This window comes from Haliotis rufescens, unplaced genomic scaffold (assembly GCF_023055435.1).
Source record: "Haliotis rufescens isolate VD_foot unplaced genomic scaffold, xgHalRufe1.0.p SCAF_7, whole genome shotgun sequence".
Classification (NCBI taxonomy): Eukaryota; Metazoa; Mollusca; class Gastropoda; order Lepetellida; family Haliotidae; genus Haliotis; species Haliotis rufescens.
The window spans coordinates 9,229,720-9,249,386 of NW_025964361.1; the positions used below are offsets into that span (position 1 = coordinate 9,229,720).

The 19,667-nt window shown below is 44.0% G+C and overlaps 1 protein-coding gene across 4 annotated transcripts in view; it reads left to right on the forward strand.

Moving 5' to 3' along the window:
• The first annotated feature begins 632 nt into the window (after positions 1-632).
• The window catches only part of LOC124121049 (carbonic anhydrase-related protein 10-like), a 132,993-nt gene continuing 113,958 nt past the window's right edge, over positions 633-19,667 (forward strand). For all 4 annotated transcript variants that reach the window (XM_046483994.2, XM_046483995.2, XM_046483997.2 and 1 more), the window contains exon 1: positions 633-829. In XM_046483994.2, the coding sequence (XP_046339950.1) occupies positions 766-829 (64 nt within the window). In that variant the 5' untranslated portion in view covers positions 633-765. The remainder of the gene's footprint in view (positions 830-19,667) is intronic.

Consider the following 19,667-nt stretch of genomic DNA (forward strand, 5'->3'; position numbering starts at 1 on the left):
TGCATTTAACTTCAACATTGTTGTAAATGAATGTTAAATATTTACGCGACCAATCGCAAACCGACAACAATTAAATCAAATGACAACATTTGGCTGAAATAAAATACGATTCTCTCACAAGAATTAATATCAATTCATTAACCTGACATCGTCGCTCTGCCCTTTTGTGTACACAGAGCCTTAAATAAATAAACAGCTATGAAGCGATAGTTAATCCATCGCTGTTAATTTGACGCCCGTGTCGCGGGCACCGGTAAACTTCATCAGCCCGGCTCATGTCTAATGACGATTTTACTCTGTCCCAAGATCGTTATTGGCAAATACAGGATAATATTTGTCTACCCTCCCCGTATAGAGGCCTCCCATTCAGCCATCTCTGTTGGAAGCTAAGGACATATTTACGAGTGGTTTCGCCCATGGAAACTAGCCCGGGGGATTTAAGGCCGATTGTGCCCGTAGCATATGATTGAAATGAATTAGAGAGAGAGCGTTTGATAGTAAAACTTAGCGCAGAATCCTCCCTAGTAGAACGTATTTCGTGCTTCTCTCCGACACGTCACAAGTGGATTTCGTTTCGATCAATACGCCGAGGCAACTTCTATATAAACCCGTGCAGCGCTTTACAGCAGTGTTTGAGATCGGTGGCTCACGGCAATGGTCTGGGTAATGAGATATTTCAGCTGAGCTTTCAGCGGGTGAGGCACAGGTACTTAAAGTCGGGATCGAAATTTTCACGGAATACGGAATATTAGTGACCACTCAAGGATGGACATTACTCGCTTGTATCTGTTTCTCTGCTCTCTGCTGACCCATGCTATCACGGCGCAAGGTAGGAAAGTGTCACTTTTATAAACTTTGCGCACTCTTGTGAGACCGATGAAACTTTTCTTACACACCACTCAATGAAATCCCTCGTATCTGAAAACAGAGGTTTTCGGAAACAAAATGAAACCATACACTCCACTATACGTAAACGTTTACCTTCAAACAATGACAATATACTCCACAGAGCGGATCTAACACTGCGTCTTGGAAAAAGTTCGACCTCAGAAAACCATACACAGAATATATAGGATTATTTGTTCGCGTCACCATTCAAATTTTAGTATTACCCAGTGGACTGTCCAAAAATTATATGTGTCTACTTTTAATATGGATTGTTGAGGAAGTTAAGTTTGAAACCTTAACTCCCGGACAAAAGAATGTATACACCATGTTTGATGGTGGCTAAACAAGCGAACACGATATGGTCGTTCGATGGTGATGTATTTGAGAGTATCACAGGCGATGTCACATTCATCATATCAATGAGCATCTTAACGCAGGTCAGCCTTGTATTTGTTTGATCAAGTCCAGTATTGAAGCGTATACTTTCTTTTCCCCTGCAGTTAAACTTGAAATTAAACCAGCAGTTGTAGTGTGTAATTATTTTGGAACATGCACATATATAGCTCATGCTTCGCTTTGATGATGATGATGATGATGATGATGATGATGATGAAATGAGTAGTGGCTTCCAATTTCCAATGTATACATGAAATAGACTTGATTTATGATGGCGATGATGACGACGATGTCGACGACGACAACAACGACGATGATGATGACGATGGTGAAACTGACGATTTTACTGAACATTAAATGATTTGTGGCTTCCAATTTCCAAAGTATACATGAAACATGTCTTGATAAATGAAGCATATATATTTTACTGATCACCGAACCTGCGTGGTTTATGCTGTATCAGTGTACGAACTCCTTTTGATCCAGAGCGGGAATGTCAGCTTTGCCGTTCACTGTTCTTAGTAAGCACGAACCATAAGACTAATATCTAAGTGATTGTCACAGATGCGTTCTACTTCTACATATGAATAGCAGCATTGTCATCGACTGGGGATTAATTTGTATGTATTGTGTAGCTGAGTGATATATTTGAGTGGTAAGAATCATTCACTCACTGTCTGATCTGCTAACCCGTAGGCTGTAGGCCAAGCAACAGATCAGAAGCTCGTAAGAAACGTCATGTTTTAACTTTGCGTATGTGCCTATTCTCTTTGAAAACCGTATCACCTCTATGTTCTATTTCAGCTGACTCGGCACAAAGTTATTGTGATTAAAACTTAAGTAATTAGAAAACCTGAACAAAAGTTAATTAACGCTGCGCGGTGCTTCTGATTGAGGTTGGCATTCTCAGCGCTAAAACTTTAAAAGCCAGTTAGAACCAAATTAACCATAGAAGTAAGAGAACACTTTCACAGCAGATGACCTTTTGTGTGCTCGCAATTAGAAGGTAGATAATGCTGTAGGTGGCATGATAGATAAAGACTCAGGCTGGTTCAAGAATGCCAGGGCTGGTGGTTCAAGCAGGTATGTCGCCATCGGGCTTCTGAGGTTACATGATGGCATTAGTGGTTGTTGTTATAAATTCACATTTGCGCTGCAAGGATTGGCATGACGGTGTCATATTTAACTTGGAGATCGTCCTGGAGTGATATGAATAAGTCCAACTTGTGTGGCATTGATGTGTCCTCGAATATCCCTTCTCGCTGGTATGTGAATATATCATATCCTAGAATTACCCTTCTCGGTGATATGTGAATATATATAATATTCTCGAATTACCTTTCTCGGTTGTATGTGATTATAATATATCCAAGAATTACCCTTCTCGGTGGTATGTGAATATATATAATATTCTAGAATTACCCTTCTCGATGGTATGCGATTATAATATATCCGAGAATTACCCTTCTCGGTGGTATGTGAATATATATGATATTCTAGAATTACCCTCCTCGATGGTATGTGATTATAATATATCATAGGATTACCCTTCTCCATGGTATGTGAACATATATAATATTCTAGAATTACCCTTCTCGGTGTTATGTGATTATGATATATCCTAGAATTACCCTTCTCGGTGGTATGTGAATATATATAATATTCTATAATTACCCTTCTCGATGGTATGTGATTATAATATATCCAAGAATATCCCTTCTCGTTGGTATGTGAATATATATAATATTCTAGAATTACCCTTCTCGGTGGTATGTGATTATAATATGTCCTAGGATTACTCTTAAATGATTCTAACATATCATATAATTGATAATCTAGGTGGCAGCAGATCACCATCCAATCCAGAATTGGCCATATAGGCAGCGTGTCGATACACTATATCCTAGAATGACCCATGATGACCTTTCTAATAATGATAGCTTCTAGGTGGTATGTGATTATGAGATAAGCTATAATATGGCTTGTAGGTTATCGGGATACATTCTCGAGTTACCCATCTGGATGGAATGCGAGACATATATTATCAATATTGGTTTACGAGACCATGATATATCTTAGATATAGGTGTTCGGGAAAGGGCAAGCATGTCCTGCTCCACCGCTGTCACTAGTTCTCTCTTCAATTAATGGTAAATAATAGGCAATAAAACAAAACGTTTATTACACGCTGTGACGTCGTGAACTTCAGATGACGTTTAAAGCAAGAGCATCAATTATGCATGTATATTGTTAATTTACAATTTCAGCTGTTAGCGCCTGTGATTGATTCCTGTCAAACCAGTACCCTCACAAATGATTGTGACCAATAAACAGAACAGTCACCACCAACATATTTATATTTTATAATACAACTTGCATTACGCGAAACAGCTGATTGTTCTTCTAGACCATATCACTGAAACTAAACTGTCTTTACGATGGCTCACGTGACTCACACGTTATGTAACAGTAAGCACATTGACAATCTCAGTCCATGAATGAAGAATAAAGACAGGTAGACGGTATGCTATTGACGGAATTCATCTGATCAACTGCAGGAACGCAGCCATCAGGTCGATGGCTATAGTCTCTCCAACCTAGCCAGTTCTTTTGTGTGGCTTCATTGTGAATCTCCTTGTTTGAATTGATGTAGACAGAACGTACGAAGCCATCTTTATTGAAAAGCAAACATCGTGCCACATGCTGAACAATTAATTAATCAATAATGTAAGCATAGCAAATGAATAGAATAATGTTGCCACTACCGTTGGCTACTGGATGTCTTTACACCACGGTCATGTGTGACCAACAGCCTGCGCATTGTTTTGAACAGGGACGGTTTTGTCATGTGGGGGGTGGGACGGTTTTGTCATGTGAGGGGTGGGACGGTTTTGTCATGTGAGGGGTGGGACGGTTTTGTCATGTGAGGGGTGGGACGGTTTTGTCATGTGAGTGGTGGGACGGTTTTGTCATGTGGGGGCTGGGATGGTTTTGTCATGTGAGGGGTGGGACGGTTTTGTCATGTGGGGGGTGGGACGGTTTTGTCATGTGAGGGGTGGGACGGTTTTGTCATGTGGGGGGTGGGACGGTTTTGTCATGTGAGGGGTGGGACGGTTTTGTCATGTGGGGGGTGGGACGGTTTTGTCATGTGGGGGGTGGGACGGTTTTGTCATGTGAGGGGTGGGACGGTTTTGTCATGTGGGGGGTGGGACGGTTTTGTCATGTGGGGGGTGGGACGGTTTTGTCATGTGGGGGGTGGGACGGTTTTGTCATGTGGGGGGTGGGACGGTTTTGTCATGTGAGGGGTGGGACGGTTTTGTCATGTGGGGGGTGGGACGGTTTTGTCATGTGAGGGGTGGGACGGTTTTGTCATGTGAGGGGTGGGACAGTTTTGTCATGTGAGGGGTGGGACGGTTTTGTCATGTGAGGGGTGGGACTGTTTTGTCATGTTGGGGGTGGGACTGTTTTGTCATGTTGGGGGTGAGCTGCTGTTTGTCTCTGTGTTGTTTAGTGGTCCGATGCAACATCGTACATTTCCGGATATGGAACTTATTGAATATACTTTTCAAGTGTCTTGTGTGGCGTGGGTTATGATATAATCTGAAAACAAAACGACCCCCCATCAGTGTAACGGGGAGGGGTTTTCGAAATCAAACTCAGGTGTTATGCGCGATGTGTTGAAATAAAAGACAGTGTGGTTTTTCAGGGCGACATCAACGACCAGCGGTTCGCATGGTGTCAATGCGTGTTATCGCTACACCCCGCAATATTCAATCTGTATGACTGCGGGCTGTGAACAATAGAGTATGAACCAGAGGTTCGCATGATGTTAATGCGTGATATCGCCACAGTCCGCAATACTCCAACCATATGAATGTGGGCTGTGAACACTTGAGTATGGACCAGACAATCCAGTGATTGATACCACGAGGAATGATCCACACAGCCGGGGTACGATGACATACCATCAACCAAGTAACCGAGCTTGTCCACCCGATACAATAAGTTGCCGCTTACGACGTTCATAGGATGTTGGGTACTAATTCTTACCCACAACCACCATGGCTGATAACCATTATGTTATGTTATGATACGGTAAACATACATGTATACATATTGACGGACCCATGAAGACCCAGGGTAGAATAGGTCTTCAGCAAAAGGCGACTATGCTTGTCGTAAGAGGCGACTAACGGGATCGAGTGGTCAGACTCGCTGACTTGGTTCATGCATGTCATCATCCCAATTGCGTGGATCAATACTCATGATGTCAATCACTGGATTGTCTGGTCCAGACTCGATTATTTACAGACCGCCGTCCTATAGCTGGAATACTTTTGAATGCGGCGTTAAACAACAAACAAACAAACATATTAACGACATCCAGATGCATAATAAAGTACAGATATAGGACAATCATTGTGTGAGTGAGGTATACAGATGTCACGTGTTGTTGTTTATTGCACTCAGCAATATTGCAGCTATATTACGGCGGCCTGTACATAATAGGGTCTAGACCAGACAATCCAGTGATTGACATCATAAGGATTGATGAACGCATTTGGTTGATGCAAGTCATCGTGCCTGACCTCCCTTTTACGACAAGCATGGGTTGCTGAAGACTAAATCCTACCCCGAATCTTCACGGGACACAGTTATTACCTTCAGTACAGTGTTAGGCTTGTGATTCCGATATGTTTTCATGATAGGCAAGTGAAGGTTATGCTATCCAGTCGTTGGTTGGTTGGTTTGTTGTTTAACGACGCACTCAGCAATATTTCAGCTATATGACGGCGGTCTGTAAATAATCGAGTCTGAACTAGAAAATCCAGTGATAATATCATGAGCATCGATCCACGCAATTGGGATCGATGACATGCATCAACCAAGTCAGCGAGCCTGACCACCCGATCCCGTTAGTCGCCTTTTACGACAAGCATAGTCACCTTTTACGGCAAGCATGGGTTCCTGAAGACCTATTCTACCCCGGAATCTTCACGGGTCGCTATCCAATGGTTACGATATGGATTACTTTTTTTTCTTTTTTTTGTTGTTGTTTAACTCCGCGCTCAACACTATTCCAGCTATATCGCGGGGCAGCAAATAATCGCCGCACTCAGCAATAATCCAGCTGTATGACGGCGGTCTGTAAATAATCGCGCCTGGACCAGACAATCCAGTGATAGACCTAATGAACATCCATCCACGCAATTATTATTTCTCTTTGTATTACTAACATATTACCAATTGAGACGTTTAACTACACTCATTTTTTGCACTTAAGGTGCGACGAGGTGGCCCAGTGGTTACATCGTTCGCTCGTCGCGCATTCGATTCCACATATAAGTACAATGTGTGAAGCCCGTTTCTGGTGTTCCCCGCCTGAATAATTCTAAACGCGGCGTAAAACCATACTCACTTACTACATCAATTAAATCCTCGATACGAAACCTTTCAAACCACAGCAGCTGATTGGACAACTGCTTTATCCACAGCGGTTCGCCTGATTAAGATTATCAAGTTTACCTACATGCATCTACTGTGTGGATCGCCCGCCTCCGATGTTCCCATCAATAGATAAAGGCTCGGCGGGTTAACACTCTCACCTGCTGTTCTGTTGATTTCTAGTCAGGCAACATACCCACGCAGAGACCAATTAAACTCCACTACTTTGCATTATTGACGACGCAAGGCTTTACTTTATTGCCTTCAAGTTTGTTATGTTTTCACAAGGGCGTAGTGTGGTCAGCGACCCTCGTTCCTGCCTTTCACAAAGTCGCCATATTCTTATATTACATTCCGCGCTAGCCGTAAGCCGACATTAAGCCATTATCAGTTCAATCAAGACTTTATTAACGAATTAATTCCACACAGCTCTACGGGCGGTGAAGAGGCATATCGGTCAGTGTCGTTGCTTGCAGGATGAGTGAGTTGGGATGAACGCTGCTTTGGACATTCTTCAATAAAATAAACAAGCGGCAAAGCCCTTTCCGTAATCAAAAGAAATCTGTACTGAATGCAGAGTCAATTGTGCGATTCCGTTACAAACACATGCAAAGGCAAGTCAACTATACTAAGACCTTGAATGTTGTAACCCTGATCAAACAACTTTTAAGCAAGAGTCGTATGACGGATTATTAGTTTAATGGACTGGGTGAGTGGGCGAAATTGGGGTTTCCGGAGTGAATTTGGGTAAGCGTTTTTCACGCTGCTGAAACCAACGATCACACGTAGAGGTATGAATCATTCCTGAAACTAGGTGAAGTCATTACCAGTAGATCCTGGACGTCAATGGACGTCTCAAGGAACATGAGGGTCGCAATTTAGGTGACTTTTTCAAGTATCTACTTAATTTGCCCGGCAGTTTATATATAATCCGAAATACTGTTAAAATGATGAGAGAGATTGGTGTAATGACGCTTTTCAAAATTCGGGGCGGTCGGGTAGCCTAGTGGTTAAAGCGTTCGCTAGTCACGCCGAAGACCCGGGTTCGAATCCCGACATGGGTACAATGTTTGAAGCCCATTTCTGGTGTCCCCCGCCGTGATATTGCTGGAATATTGCTAAAAGCGGCGTAAAACCATACTCACTCACTCTTCAATATTCCAGCCACATAACTGCCGGGACAACAGAAATGTGCCGCACACTTTGGGAATCGAACTCTCGTCATCGGCATTAACTAACAAAAATAACCACTAGGCTACCCCTTCGCCCCTTATATTGTACAGACACATAACAAGCGTGTCACTATTCGCGTGTATAACAACAATCTGTCAGAAGTTACCTAATCTAACAGCACATTGTCAGATCGTACTGGATATATCTGCTTTTACTGGAAATTTAACGTACAACCACACTTTTGTGGTAAATCAGATTACAATCCTAAACACTTTTCCGGATGGTACTTAAAAGTGTTCCCATACAATAATCCGACTGCGCCATAGCGTAGCTCCACTACACATGACGCGCTTCCAATCTGAGATGGAATGTACATGGGCGAACAGCGTAAACCTACTTAATAGAAAAGTCTGGTAAATTACAACATTTCACGGATGCATCAGAGAATTACCGAGCACAATTGTAAATCAAGCCAGGTAAAACTACTTTCAATACACACCATTGTTAGAGAAATCGATAATCTATATTGAAGCTGCAGCTGGAATACTCCGTTTGTCCGCAGATTAAATACACATCAATTGTGGGCAGGCTAGGTTGGAGAAGGTAATGTTTCTCATAAGAGGATAACCCAAATGGGCCGACGCACTAAACAACTCATAGACGCTGCACAAATGAACATTTCACGGATGTATGGCGACTCTGAGGTTTTCTCGGTTGTTCACGGGTATATGTAAATAAGGTGAGGACTTCCTCAAGAGTATATAGACATGCTCAATCAATCCCGGATAAGAGTAGACATGTAGCGGTATGGATCACTGTACAGGTATCGGACATAGTTAGATAAGTGCGTGTCTGTAAAAAGTGTGCTCAGAATGTTCAAGGCGGTATGTATGACAGCGGGAAGTGACTGGTCCTGAGCAACAAAAGGAAAGACGCCCGTTTCACTTTTCAGGCCAGCCGATTTCATTCAAGCGAAGGACTCTGCAGGGTTGCCGATCTTCTCAACACACTGTACATATACTTTATGCAGTGGCCGTTCAGAGAGGCTTCCATTGAGAAACCGAACCTGTGCGGATTTGATGTGGCACTTCGCTTGGTTGACACTCATTGACAGAACAATCAATAATATCAACACTGACATTTAGATTATACACCCTTGGATGGTTTAAGAAAACTGTGGAATTCCGCGTTTTCATCTTGACATGCTTCACAAGGGGGTCATCAGACAAATGAATGCGTGCAAATGTACACAATACAATTCTATCATACAAAAACCTCCACGTAAATCAAACCATGCCCGCCGATTATGATTTGTAAATATGAGCGATTGAGGGAAAAGCGAGGGTGGTGGGATCTATTGTCTGACATAGTTCTTCGTGTGAGGGTGTCAATACCCCGAATTTCTTGTTTCGTCCAATCAACAACACTAAACATTATACGAAAGGACGGGTACGGCATTAGCATTTGTAGCTTTGACTTTACTGTGAGCATTCACCTCTGAAGTTTTCTTAAGTCTACATCTGAAGTCTTTGATATAGGCATTTTGGAGTTTGCCCCTAACCTGCATCCCCTACTACGCATAGGCCTGACTTTCCACGAAATGGTCAATAACCGCCCCCCCCCCCCCAAAAAAAAAATACACACCACAAAATACCCTGACTGACTACCCCACCCTTCTTCTTTGCCACATTTCAGATGAAGAATGTTTTCATTTGGTCCAAAGGCAATGCCAATATGTTCATGTATGTTCATGTAAGTTCAGGTACGTTCAGATTCGTTCAGGTACGTTCATGTATGTTTAGGTATATTCAGGTATGTGCAGGCACGTTCATGTATGTAGGTATATTCAGGTATGTTTAGGTACATTCAGATATGTTCAGATATATTCATGTATATTCAGGAATGTTCATCTATATGCTAAGGTAGGTTCAGATATGTTGAGGTATATGTCAAGGTAGTCAGATATATTCAGGTCGATGTTCAGGTATATTCAGGTATATTCAGGTATGTTCAGGTATATGTTCAGGTATGTTCAGGTACGTGCAGGTATATTCAGGTCGATGTTCAGGAATATTCAGGTACATGTATGTTCAGGTATATTCATGTATATTCTCGTTAGTTCTTGTACGTTCAGGTATGTTCGGGTTTGTTCAGGTAAATTCATGTATAAGCTCAGGAATATTCAGGTATATTCGGGTATGTTCGGGTTGTTGTAAGGTATATTTTAAAGCAAGTCATAGTGTGACCAGTATTCCTCATGCGGTTTCCACTAACAAAGGCCATAACGAAAGGTTTGCCAGATATCGATCTCCGAGAATACATAGATGCCACCGAGTGGTTCTAGACGATCGTACATCGATGGAGTTTTACCCTTCTCAAATATACTTTACAAGCAGATTGGAAAGTGTATGCTTATTGGATGTTCTGTTGGAGTCTTTGGCAAATAGTTGGGGTAATAATGCCTTAATGTGATCTCCCAATCCTCCGTAATCATATATTCTGGTCTTGGTAGAAATAAGAGTCAATACAGCTTAGTGTAGGCTTTATAAGCGAGCAGATTAAAAGCCCAAGACACACACTCTTCATCCGCCGGACTAATGGCAATGTCTTCTGTTTTCAAGTCCACACTATGTATATAATTCCTTCTTACCAGGTACCTTACTAGAGACAGCAAACAGATTGCTTTTACTTTATAAGGATGCAAGTACTTTTCCTGAAGCAACACATGCCTTGTATTGGTCTGCAATGACTACAATACGTGCCTTGTATTGGTCTGCAATGACAACAATACGTGCCTTGTATTGGTCTGCAATGACAACAATACGTGCCTTGTATTGGTCTGCAATGACTACAATACGTGCCTTGTTTTGGTCTGCCAAGACTACAATACGTACCTTGTTTTGGTCTGCCATGACAACAATACGTACCTTGGTTTGGTCTGCCAAGACTACAATACGTACCTTGTTTTGGTCTGCCATGACAACAATACGTACCTTGTTTTGGCCTGCCATGACAACAATACGTGCCTTGTATTGGTCTGCCAAGACAACAATACGTACCTTGTACTGGTCTGAGATGACTAAAATACGTACCCTGTACTGGCCTGCCATGACTAAAACACGTGTCTTGTACTGGTTTTGTATTGGTCTGCCATGACATCATTATGTGCGTGGCTTGTATTGGTCTGCCATGACAACAATACATGCCTTGTATTGGTCTGACATGACAATAAAACGTGCATAGCTTGTACTTGTCTGAGATGATTACAATTCGAGCCTTGTACTGGTCTACCATGACAACAACACGTGACGTGTACTGGATGGCCATGACTCCAACATGTGCGATCTCGCATTCTCGCACTTTTGGCATATTTAGCTCGTTTCCAAAGTTTGAGATCGCGAGAATATCCTTTACATCATTCCATTCCTGAGTCAAAGTAAAAAATAACAGACACCAAATATTGACACGAGGGTAATGAAACAACCTTTACAAACAATTGAATTTTAACCCACATTGCCATGGTAACAGACATGACAGTTGAATTACGCACTTCTTCGCATTCTGGTTTTTTTTATATTTCTCAACATATTAATTGCAAATTCCCCCCCAACTATAATTATGCTCTTTCACGTGCTTTAATTATTAATGGGAAACGGTTCTTTGGACATCACTTGGTTAATGTTTTCCAGGAATATATTGCAACGTGAGAAAAACATCTGCCAGTTTTGGGTTACGCGACCAGATAGTAAAACTTTATCCGGTTTACTGCATAAAAAATAGATAGAAGCTCTGTATTGATATTGACACAATCTGTAATATAGGCTTGATCGATCTGTGTTCTGCTTGCGTGTGGACTCATTAGGGGTACTTGGGCGCTTGTTTTCGGTGTAATCTGAGCTTACATGTTAATATGTACAATGTGTTCGTCATCCACTTCGGATATAACGAATATCGTCTAGATCGAACGTATTTGTGATCCGACTGCAGTGGAAAATTTCTGTGGTGTTTAAGCAAACATTCAATATCCTATAAATAGAAGTGATTGTTAATAGTTGGATAAATCCTGAATTGATTGATTAGGAACACATATGGTGCCCAATGTTGTGGGGATTTAATGTGATGTTTCGTGACGGTAACTTGGGGCACGGGTGGCCCAGTCGTCTAAGGCGCAGCGGTTTGCTGTGCAGAGTTGCGTCCCTTGGCCACTCCAGAATCCTATGATTGTGGGTTCGAATCCCGGTTCGCCCCGATTATGTTTTTTTGTCTGTCAGCACCATACCCGTGCTCGTGGGTTTCACCGAAGTGGTAAACGTCTGAGACCTGCATCACTTCGGACTTTCCTCCCACATTAAGTTGACACGCTGTGATATAGCTGCAATAATGTTAAAAGCGGCGTTAAACTCAACTCTCATACTCACATGACGGTAACTGTTATGAATGTTATTGACCATAGCGATGTGTGTTGTTTCTTTGATGTGTCTCATAAACATTCCACCTGCATAACGACTGCCTTGTAATCACAGGGTCTTGACCAGGTGGAACAGTGGTTGAGAAAAGAAAGCATGGACGTCCCACTTTGTCGGGGTACGATGACACATTATCAGCGTATAGATAGATCCTAAGGTAGAGACCAACCTCTCTTGTTATGGTTGTGATGGTTGATGGCAGGGCGGTGTCTTGGATTTTTGTTTGAGAATATTTTATATCGCTTCAAGACACGCTTTTATCTGACAGCACATTATAATTCAAAACCTTCAAATAGTCAACCCTTTAGTCAACTCTTTGGTCAACTCTTTGGTCAACTCTTAGTCAACCCTTTACTCAACTTTTAGTCAATCCTTTAGTCAACCCTTTAGTCAACTCTTTAGTCAACTCTTTGGTCAACTCTTAGTCAACCCTTTACTCAACTCTCAGTCAACCCTTTAGTCAATTCCTTGGTCAACCCTTTAGTCAACTCTTAGTCAGCCCTTTAGTCAACCTTTAAGTCAACTCCTTGCTCAACTCTCAGTCAACCCTTAAGTCAACTCTTTGCTCAACTCTTTGGTCACTTCTCAGTCCCTTTAGTCAACACTGTAGTAAACCCTCTCAATCAAACCTTTAGTCAACCCTTTAGTCAACTCTTTAGTCAACTCTTTGGTCAACTCTTAGTCAACCCTTTACTCAACTCTCAGTCAACCTTTTAGTGAAATCTTTGGTCAACTCTTTGGTCAACTCTCAGTCGACCCTTTAGCCAACACTGTAGTCAACTCTTGCGAGGAACCCAATTCCGTGGGTTCGATGAATCTGCACGACAATCGCGACATTAATCTCAGCACGTAACCGACAATTAGCACTGCCACTACTGTAGCCCATACCTTATATAGATTTACATTGGTCTTAGCACTAAGATGGTGCATTGGGTCTCATTTCAGATATTGATTTTAAAGCTGAGACTCTCGTAAGTATGTTTAAGTTGAGTTACGACAGCAAATGCTCTGTGAAACGGCCCCTTGGTGTATTTGTTTATGGTAAGGTCTCATTCAACAAGGCGATTGTGCCTCCACCTTCGTTACTTTGATGCTTTTGTAGCAGGAATTATGTCTTCCCTCTCCACTGGTCTGTTCCTAGCAATACGCTGGCAGCGATTCTAATGCTTGACCATTGACTCACGCCTGACAATATACTCTTGCTTGATTACATACTCTCGTTTGACAAAAAAACTAATTTTTTTACCATTAACTGATGCTTTACCATTGACTGACGCTTAACCACAACTGACGCTTTACCGTTATCTGACGCTTTACCATTGATCGATGCTTTGCCATTATCTTACGTTTTACCATTGACTGATGCTTTACTATTATCTGATGCTTTACCATTAACTGACACTTTACCATTTTCTGATGCTTTACCATTATCTGACACTTTAGCATTATCTGACGTTTTACCGTTTAACGCTTTATCATTACCTGATGCTTTACCATTATCTGATGCTTTACCATTATCTGACACTTCAGCATTACCTGACGTTTTACCTTTATCTGACGTTTTACCATAAGCTGACACTACCATTAACTGACGCTTTACCATTATCTGATGCTTTACCATTAACTGATGCTTTACCATTATCTGACGCTTTACCATAACCTGATGTTTCACCATGTATCCTGGCTTCTAACGCCTGGCTCCTACCCACTGTATCCTGGCTTCTAACCCCTGGCTCCTACCCACTTTATCCTGCTTCTAACGCCTGGCTCCTACCCACTGTATCCTGGCTTCTAACCCCTGGCTCCTACCCACTTTATCCTGCTTCTAACGCCTGGCTCCTACCCACTGTATCCTGGCTTCTAACCCCTGGCTCCTACCCACTGTATCCTGGCTTCTAACCCCTGGCTCCTACCCACTGTATCCTGGCTTCTAACCCCTGGCTCCTACCCACTTTATCCTGCTTCTAACGCCTGGCTCCTACCCACTGTATCCTGGCTTCTAACCCCTGGCTCCTACCCACTTTATCCTGCTTCTAACGCCTGGCTCCTACCCACTGTATCCTGGCTTCTAACCCCTGGCTCCTACCCACTGTATCCTGGCTTCTAACCCCTGGCTCCTACCCACTGTATCCTGGCTTCTAACGCCTGGCTCCTACCCACTGTATCCTGGCTTCTAACGCCTGGCTCCTACCCACTGTATCCTGGCTTCTAACCCCTGGCTCCTACCCACTGTATCCTGGCTCCTACCCACTTTATCCTGGCTTCTAACCCCTGGCTCCTACCCACTTTATCCTGGCTCCTACCCCTGGCTCCAACCCACTTTATCCTGGCTTCTAACCCCTGGCTCCAACCCACTGTATCCTGGCTCCTACCCCTGGCTCCAACCCACTGTATCCTGGCTTCTAACCCCTGGCTCCAACCCACTGTATCCTGGCTCCTACCCCTGGCTCCAACCCACTTTATCCTGGCTTCTAACGCCTGGCTCCAACCCACTTTATCCTGGCTTCTAACGCCTGGCTCCTACCCACTTTATCCTGCTTCTAACGCCTGGCTCCTACCCACTGTATCCTGGCTTCTAACGCCTGGCTCCAACCCACTGTATCCTGCTTCTAACGCCTGGCTCCTACCCATTGTATCCTGGCTTCTACCCCTTGCTCCTACCCACTGTATCCTGGCTCCAACCCCTGGCTCCTACCCACTGTATCCTGGCTTCTACCCACTGTATCCTGGCTTCTACCCACTTTATCCTGGCTTCTACCCACTGTATCCTGGCTTCTACCCCTGGCTTCTACCCACTGTATCCTGGCTTCTACCAACTGTATCCTGGCTTCTACCCACTTTATCCTGGCTTCTACCCACTGTATCCTGGCTCCTACCCCTGGCTCCTACCCACTGTATCCTGGCTCCTACCCCTGGCTCCTACCCACTGTATCCTGGCTTCTACCCACTTTATCCTGGCTTCTACCCACTGTATCCTGGTTCCTACCCCGGGCTCCTACCCCTGGCTCCTACCCCTGGCTCCTACCCACTTTATCCTGGCTTCTACCCACTGTATCCTGGCTTCTAACGCCTGGCTCCTACCCACTGTATCCTGGCTCCTACCCCTGGCTCCTACCCACTGTATCCTGCTTCTAACCCCTGGCTCCTACCCACTGTATCCTGGCTTCTAACCCCTGGCTCCTACCCACTGTATCCTGCTTCTAACCCCTGGCTCCTACCCACTGTATCCTGCTTCTAACCCCTGGCTCCTACCCACTGTATCCTGGCTTCTACCCACTGTATCCTGGCTTCTAACGCCTGGCTCCTACCCACTGTATCCTGGCTTCTAACCCCTGGCTCCAACCCACTGTATCCTGGCTTCTACCCCTGGCTCCTACCCACTGTATCCTGCTTCTAACCCCTGGCTCCTACCCACTGTATCCTGGCTTCTAACCCCTGGCTCCAACCCACTGTATCCTGGCTCCTATCTGTGTGTGCACCAGCTCCTCACATCAGAGGAGTCCTTCATTACACCCGCGGTCTAATGGACAACGTCATCTCGTCTACCTCAGATACAAATGCTCATGACTATTGGTTCCACAGCTCGCTCGTATCAGATAAGCACACAGCTCCGAAAAGGGATTACTTCACTTTGGTCTGCTGATTGTAACGACTCTCGTCTTGCTGAAACAGAACACCTAATAAAACATGACTGTGTACTAATAGTACCTTCACATGCCACAACACATGAAGTAATCAGACAACTCGGTATTGATTCGCCAGTGTATGTCCGCTGCTTCAGACCATTGAACGGTCGAAGGGGTAGGGTGTAAAGTAGGGGAGGGGTGAAAGGGAGGGGCGCTATTGAAGAGGGACAAAGAAGTTAGCAAACGAGAAAACACGACTTAAGTCAGACACACTGCCGATGGTGTCTGTAGACGTATATAAGTAGGAGGAACATCATTGCATTAATAAGTGGGTGAGTGAGTGAGTGAGTGAGTGAGTGAGTGAGTGAGTGAGTGTAAATCTTAGCCGTTTAAGTATTATTATATATATGAGTGTTTGTTTGTTTGGTTGTTTGTTTGTTTGTTGTTTAACGCTGCACTCAGCAATATTCCACATATATGACGGCGGTCTGTAAATAATCGAGTCTGGACCAGACAATCCAGTGATTGACATCCTGAGCATGTGAGTGAGTGAGTGAGTAAGAGAGTGAGTGAGTAAGTGTAAATTTTCGCCGCTTTAGTATTTTTTTTCAGTTATAGCACGGCTAGGGACACAAGTAAATATTTTATTCGAATAACACAAATGTTACACCAAGGTCACAAATTAGTTTGAATTAACACCACTTTAAACTGGGTTTCGGTGATGTTGTTGCGTGAGAGCTTCATGTGGTGGGAAGCTCCGGATCGATGCAGTTCTTAGCTTTTATCACCTTGCTGAAACCCATGCCCAATCAGATGCTGCCAGGGTAGCGACCATCAGATCCTGGGACGGCTCTGGTGCCCACATTACAGTATAGTGTCCATTGCAAGGCTGTATATCAAATTCACACTGTGTATTGATCTTCAGGACATTCCCAAATCATAGTTAACAATTAAAACGTCTTTCAACTGCAGTGCGTATTTATAGAGAATGGCCAATAGTTAGTCGATAGCCGGAATGGAGTTTCACCTACAAATGCTTCGTTCTCATTTAAAATTTCAATAAATAAAACGTTAGTGACGAATATATAAATTTTTACTCAAACCCTTATCACGTTAGAAATGATTATTATGTTTTAATGTTATCACCAGGTGGGTGTCGACATACATTATCATATACTCCCTCCTCTTCCTGAAACCCCCCACCTTCAACCCATTCCCTCACCCTCACCACTACCCCTCACCCCAAACCCCCACCACACCAAACACACCCACTCCATCACCTATATGTAAAGTGAAATAGGACGTCAAGATAGTGTTGTCTACGTGTTGCCTTGTCGCGCATGTCTAGCGGCAATCACTGTCGGTGCCTATTTATTATGCACACAAATGTTTCACTTTTTTGTGAGGAAGAGAATAAAACACGAAATGTCATAAATGTAGACAGCTGCAGCCTCAATAGGTTTCCGCAGACAAGCTATCTTGGTCGGTGGTTCCCGTGCCTGTGGGACAGGTCGAATCTACGTGGTTCTCGAGACAGGCAATCTTGCCGCTGGAGTTCCCGTGCATGTCGAATCTACGTGGTTCTCGGAACATGCTACCTACTGCTGGAGTTCCTGTGCATGTAGGGCAGGTCGAATCTACGTGGTTCTCGAGAAAGATAATCTTACCTCTGGAGTTCCGGTTGTTCAAGAGACAGGCTATCTTACTGCTGGGGTTTCTGTTGTTCAAGAGAAAGGCTATCTTGCTGCTGGAATTCCGGTTGTTTCAGAGACAGGCTATCTTACTGCTGGGGTTTCGGTTGTTCAAGAGAAAGGCTATCTTGCAGCTGGGGTCCGATTGTTCAAGAGAAAGGCTATCTTCTGCTGGGGTTCCGGTTCTTTCAGAGACAGGATGTCTTCTGCTGGTGTTCCGGTTGTGTCAGAGACAGGGAATCTTGCTGCTAGGGTTCCGGTTACTTCAGAGACATGCAATCTTACTGCTTGGGTTCCGGTTGTTCAAGAGAAAGGCTATCTTACTGCTTGGGTTCCGGTTGTTTCAGAGAAAGGCTATCTTCTACTGGGGTTACGGTTGTTCAAGAGAAAGCTTTCTTCTGCTGGGGTTACGGTTGTTCAAGAGAAAGGCTATCTTGCAGCTGGGGTCCGATTGTTCAAGAGAAAGGCTATCTTCTGCTGGGGTTCCGGTTCTTTCAGAGACAGGATGTCTTCTGCTGGTGTTCCGGTTGTGTCAGAGACAGGGAATCTTGCTGCTAGGGTTCCGGTTACTTCAGAGACATGCAATCTTACTGCTTGGGTTCCGGTTGTTCAAGAGAAAGGCTATCTTACTGCTTGGGTTCCGGTTGTTTCAGAGAAAGGCTATCTTCTACTGGGGTTACGGTTGTTCAAGAGAAAGCTTTCTTCTGCTGGGGTTACGGTTGTTCAAGAGAAAGGCTATCTTGCAGCTGGGGTCCGATTGTTCAAGAGAAAGGCTATCTTCTGCTGGGGTTCCGGTTCTTTCAGAGACAGGATGTCTTCTGCTGGTGTTTCGGTTGTTTCAGAGACAGGAAATCTTGCTGCTGGGGTTCCGGTTACTTCAGAGACATGCAATCTTACTGCTTGGGTTCCGGTTGTTCAAGAGAAAGGCTATCTTACTGCTTGGGTTCCGGTTGTTTCAGAGAAAGGCTATCTTCTACTGGGGTTACGGTTGTTCAAGAAAAAGCTTTCATCAGCTGGGGTTCCGGTTGTTCAAGAGAAAGGCCATCTTCTGCTGGGGTTCCGGTTGTTCAAGAGAAAGCTATCTTCTGCTGGGGTTCCGGTTGTTCAAGAGAAAGCTATCTTCTGCTGGGGTTCCGGTTGTTCAAGAGAAAGGCTATCTTACTGCTGGGGTTCCGGTTGTTCAAGAGAAAGGCCATCTTCTGCTTGGGTTCCGGTTGTTCAAGAGAAAGCTATCTTCTGCTGGGGTTCCGGTTGTTCAAGAGAAAGCTATCTTCTGCTGGGGTTCCGGTTGTTCAAGAGAAAGCTATCTTCTGCTGGGGTTCCGGTTCTTTCAGAGACAGGAAATCTTCTGCTGGGGTTCCGGTTGTTCAAGAGAAAGCTATCTTCTGCTGGGGTTCCGGTTCTTTCAGAGACAGGAAATCTTCTGCTGGGGTTCCGGTTGTTCAAGAGAAAGGCTATCTTAATGCTTGGGTTCCGGTTGTTCAAGAGAAAGGCTATCTTACTGCTTGGGTTCCGGTTGTTCAAGAGACAGGATATCTTCTACTGGTGTTCCGATTCTTTCAGAGACAGGATGTCTCCTGCTGGTGTTCCGGTTGTTTCAGAGACAGGATATCTTTTGCTGGTGTTCCGGTTGTTTCAGAGACAGGATATCTTCTGCTTGTGTTCCGGTTGTTTCAGAGACAGGATATCTTTTGCTGGTGTTCCGGTTCTTTCAGAGACAGGATGTCTCCTGCTGGGTATCCCGTGCATGAAGGACAGGCCGGATCCCTAGACTCGAACACAATTCACTTGCAAGTGTTTGGAGCCTGACCCTTTCATCATCGACCAATCACCAAACCAGCAGTAACGGCAGCTGATATCCGACAGTGCTTCATCGGCAGACTACCCCCAACTAACTTCTGTCAGCAGTTAGTTAGCAGGTAACCGACAATGCTCAGATGTATCCGTATCTTGTATCTCAGAGAGCACCATCTCTTGTGTATA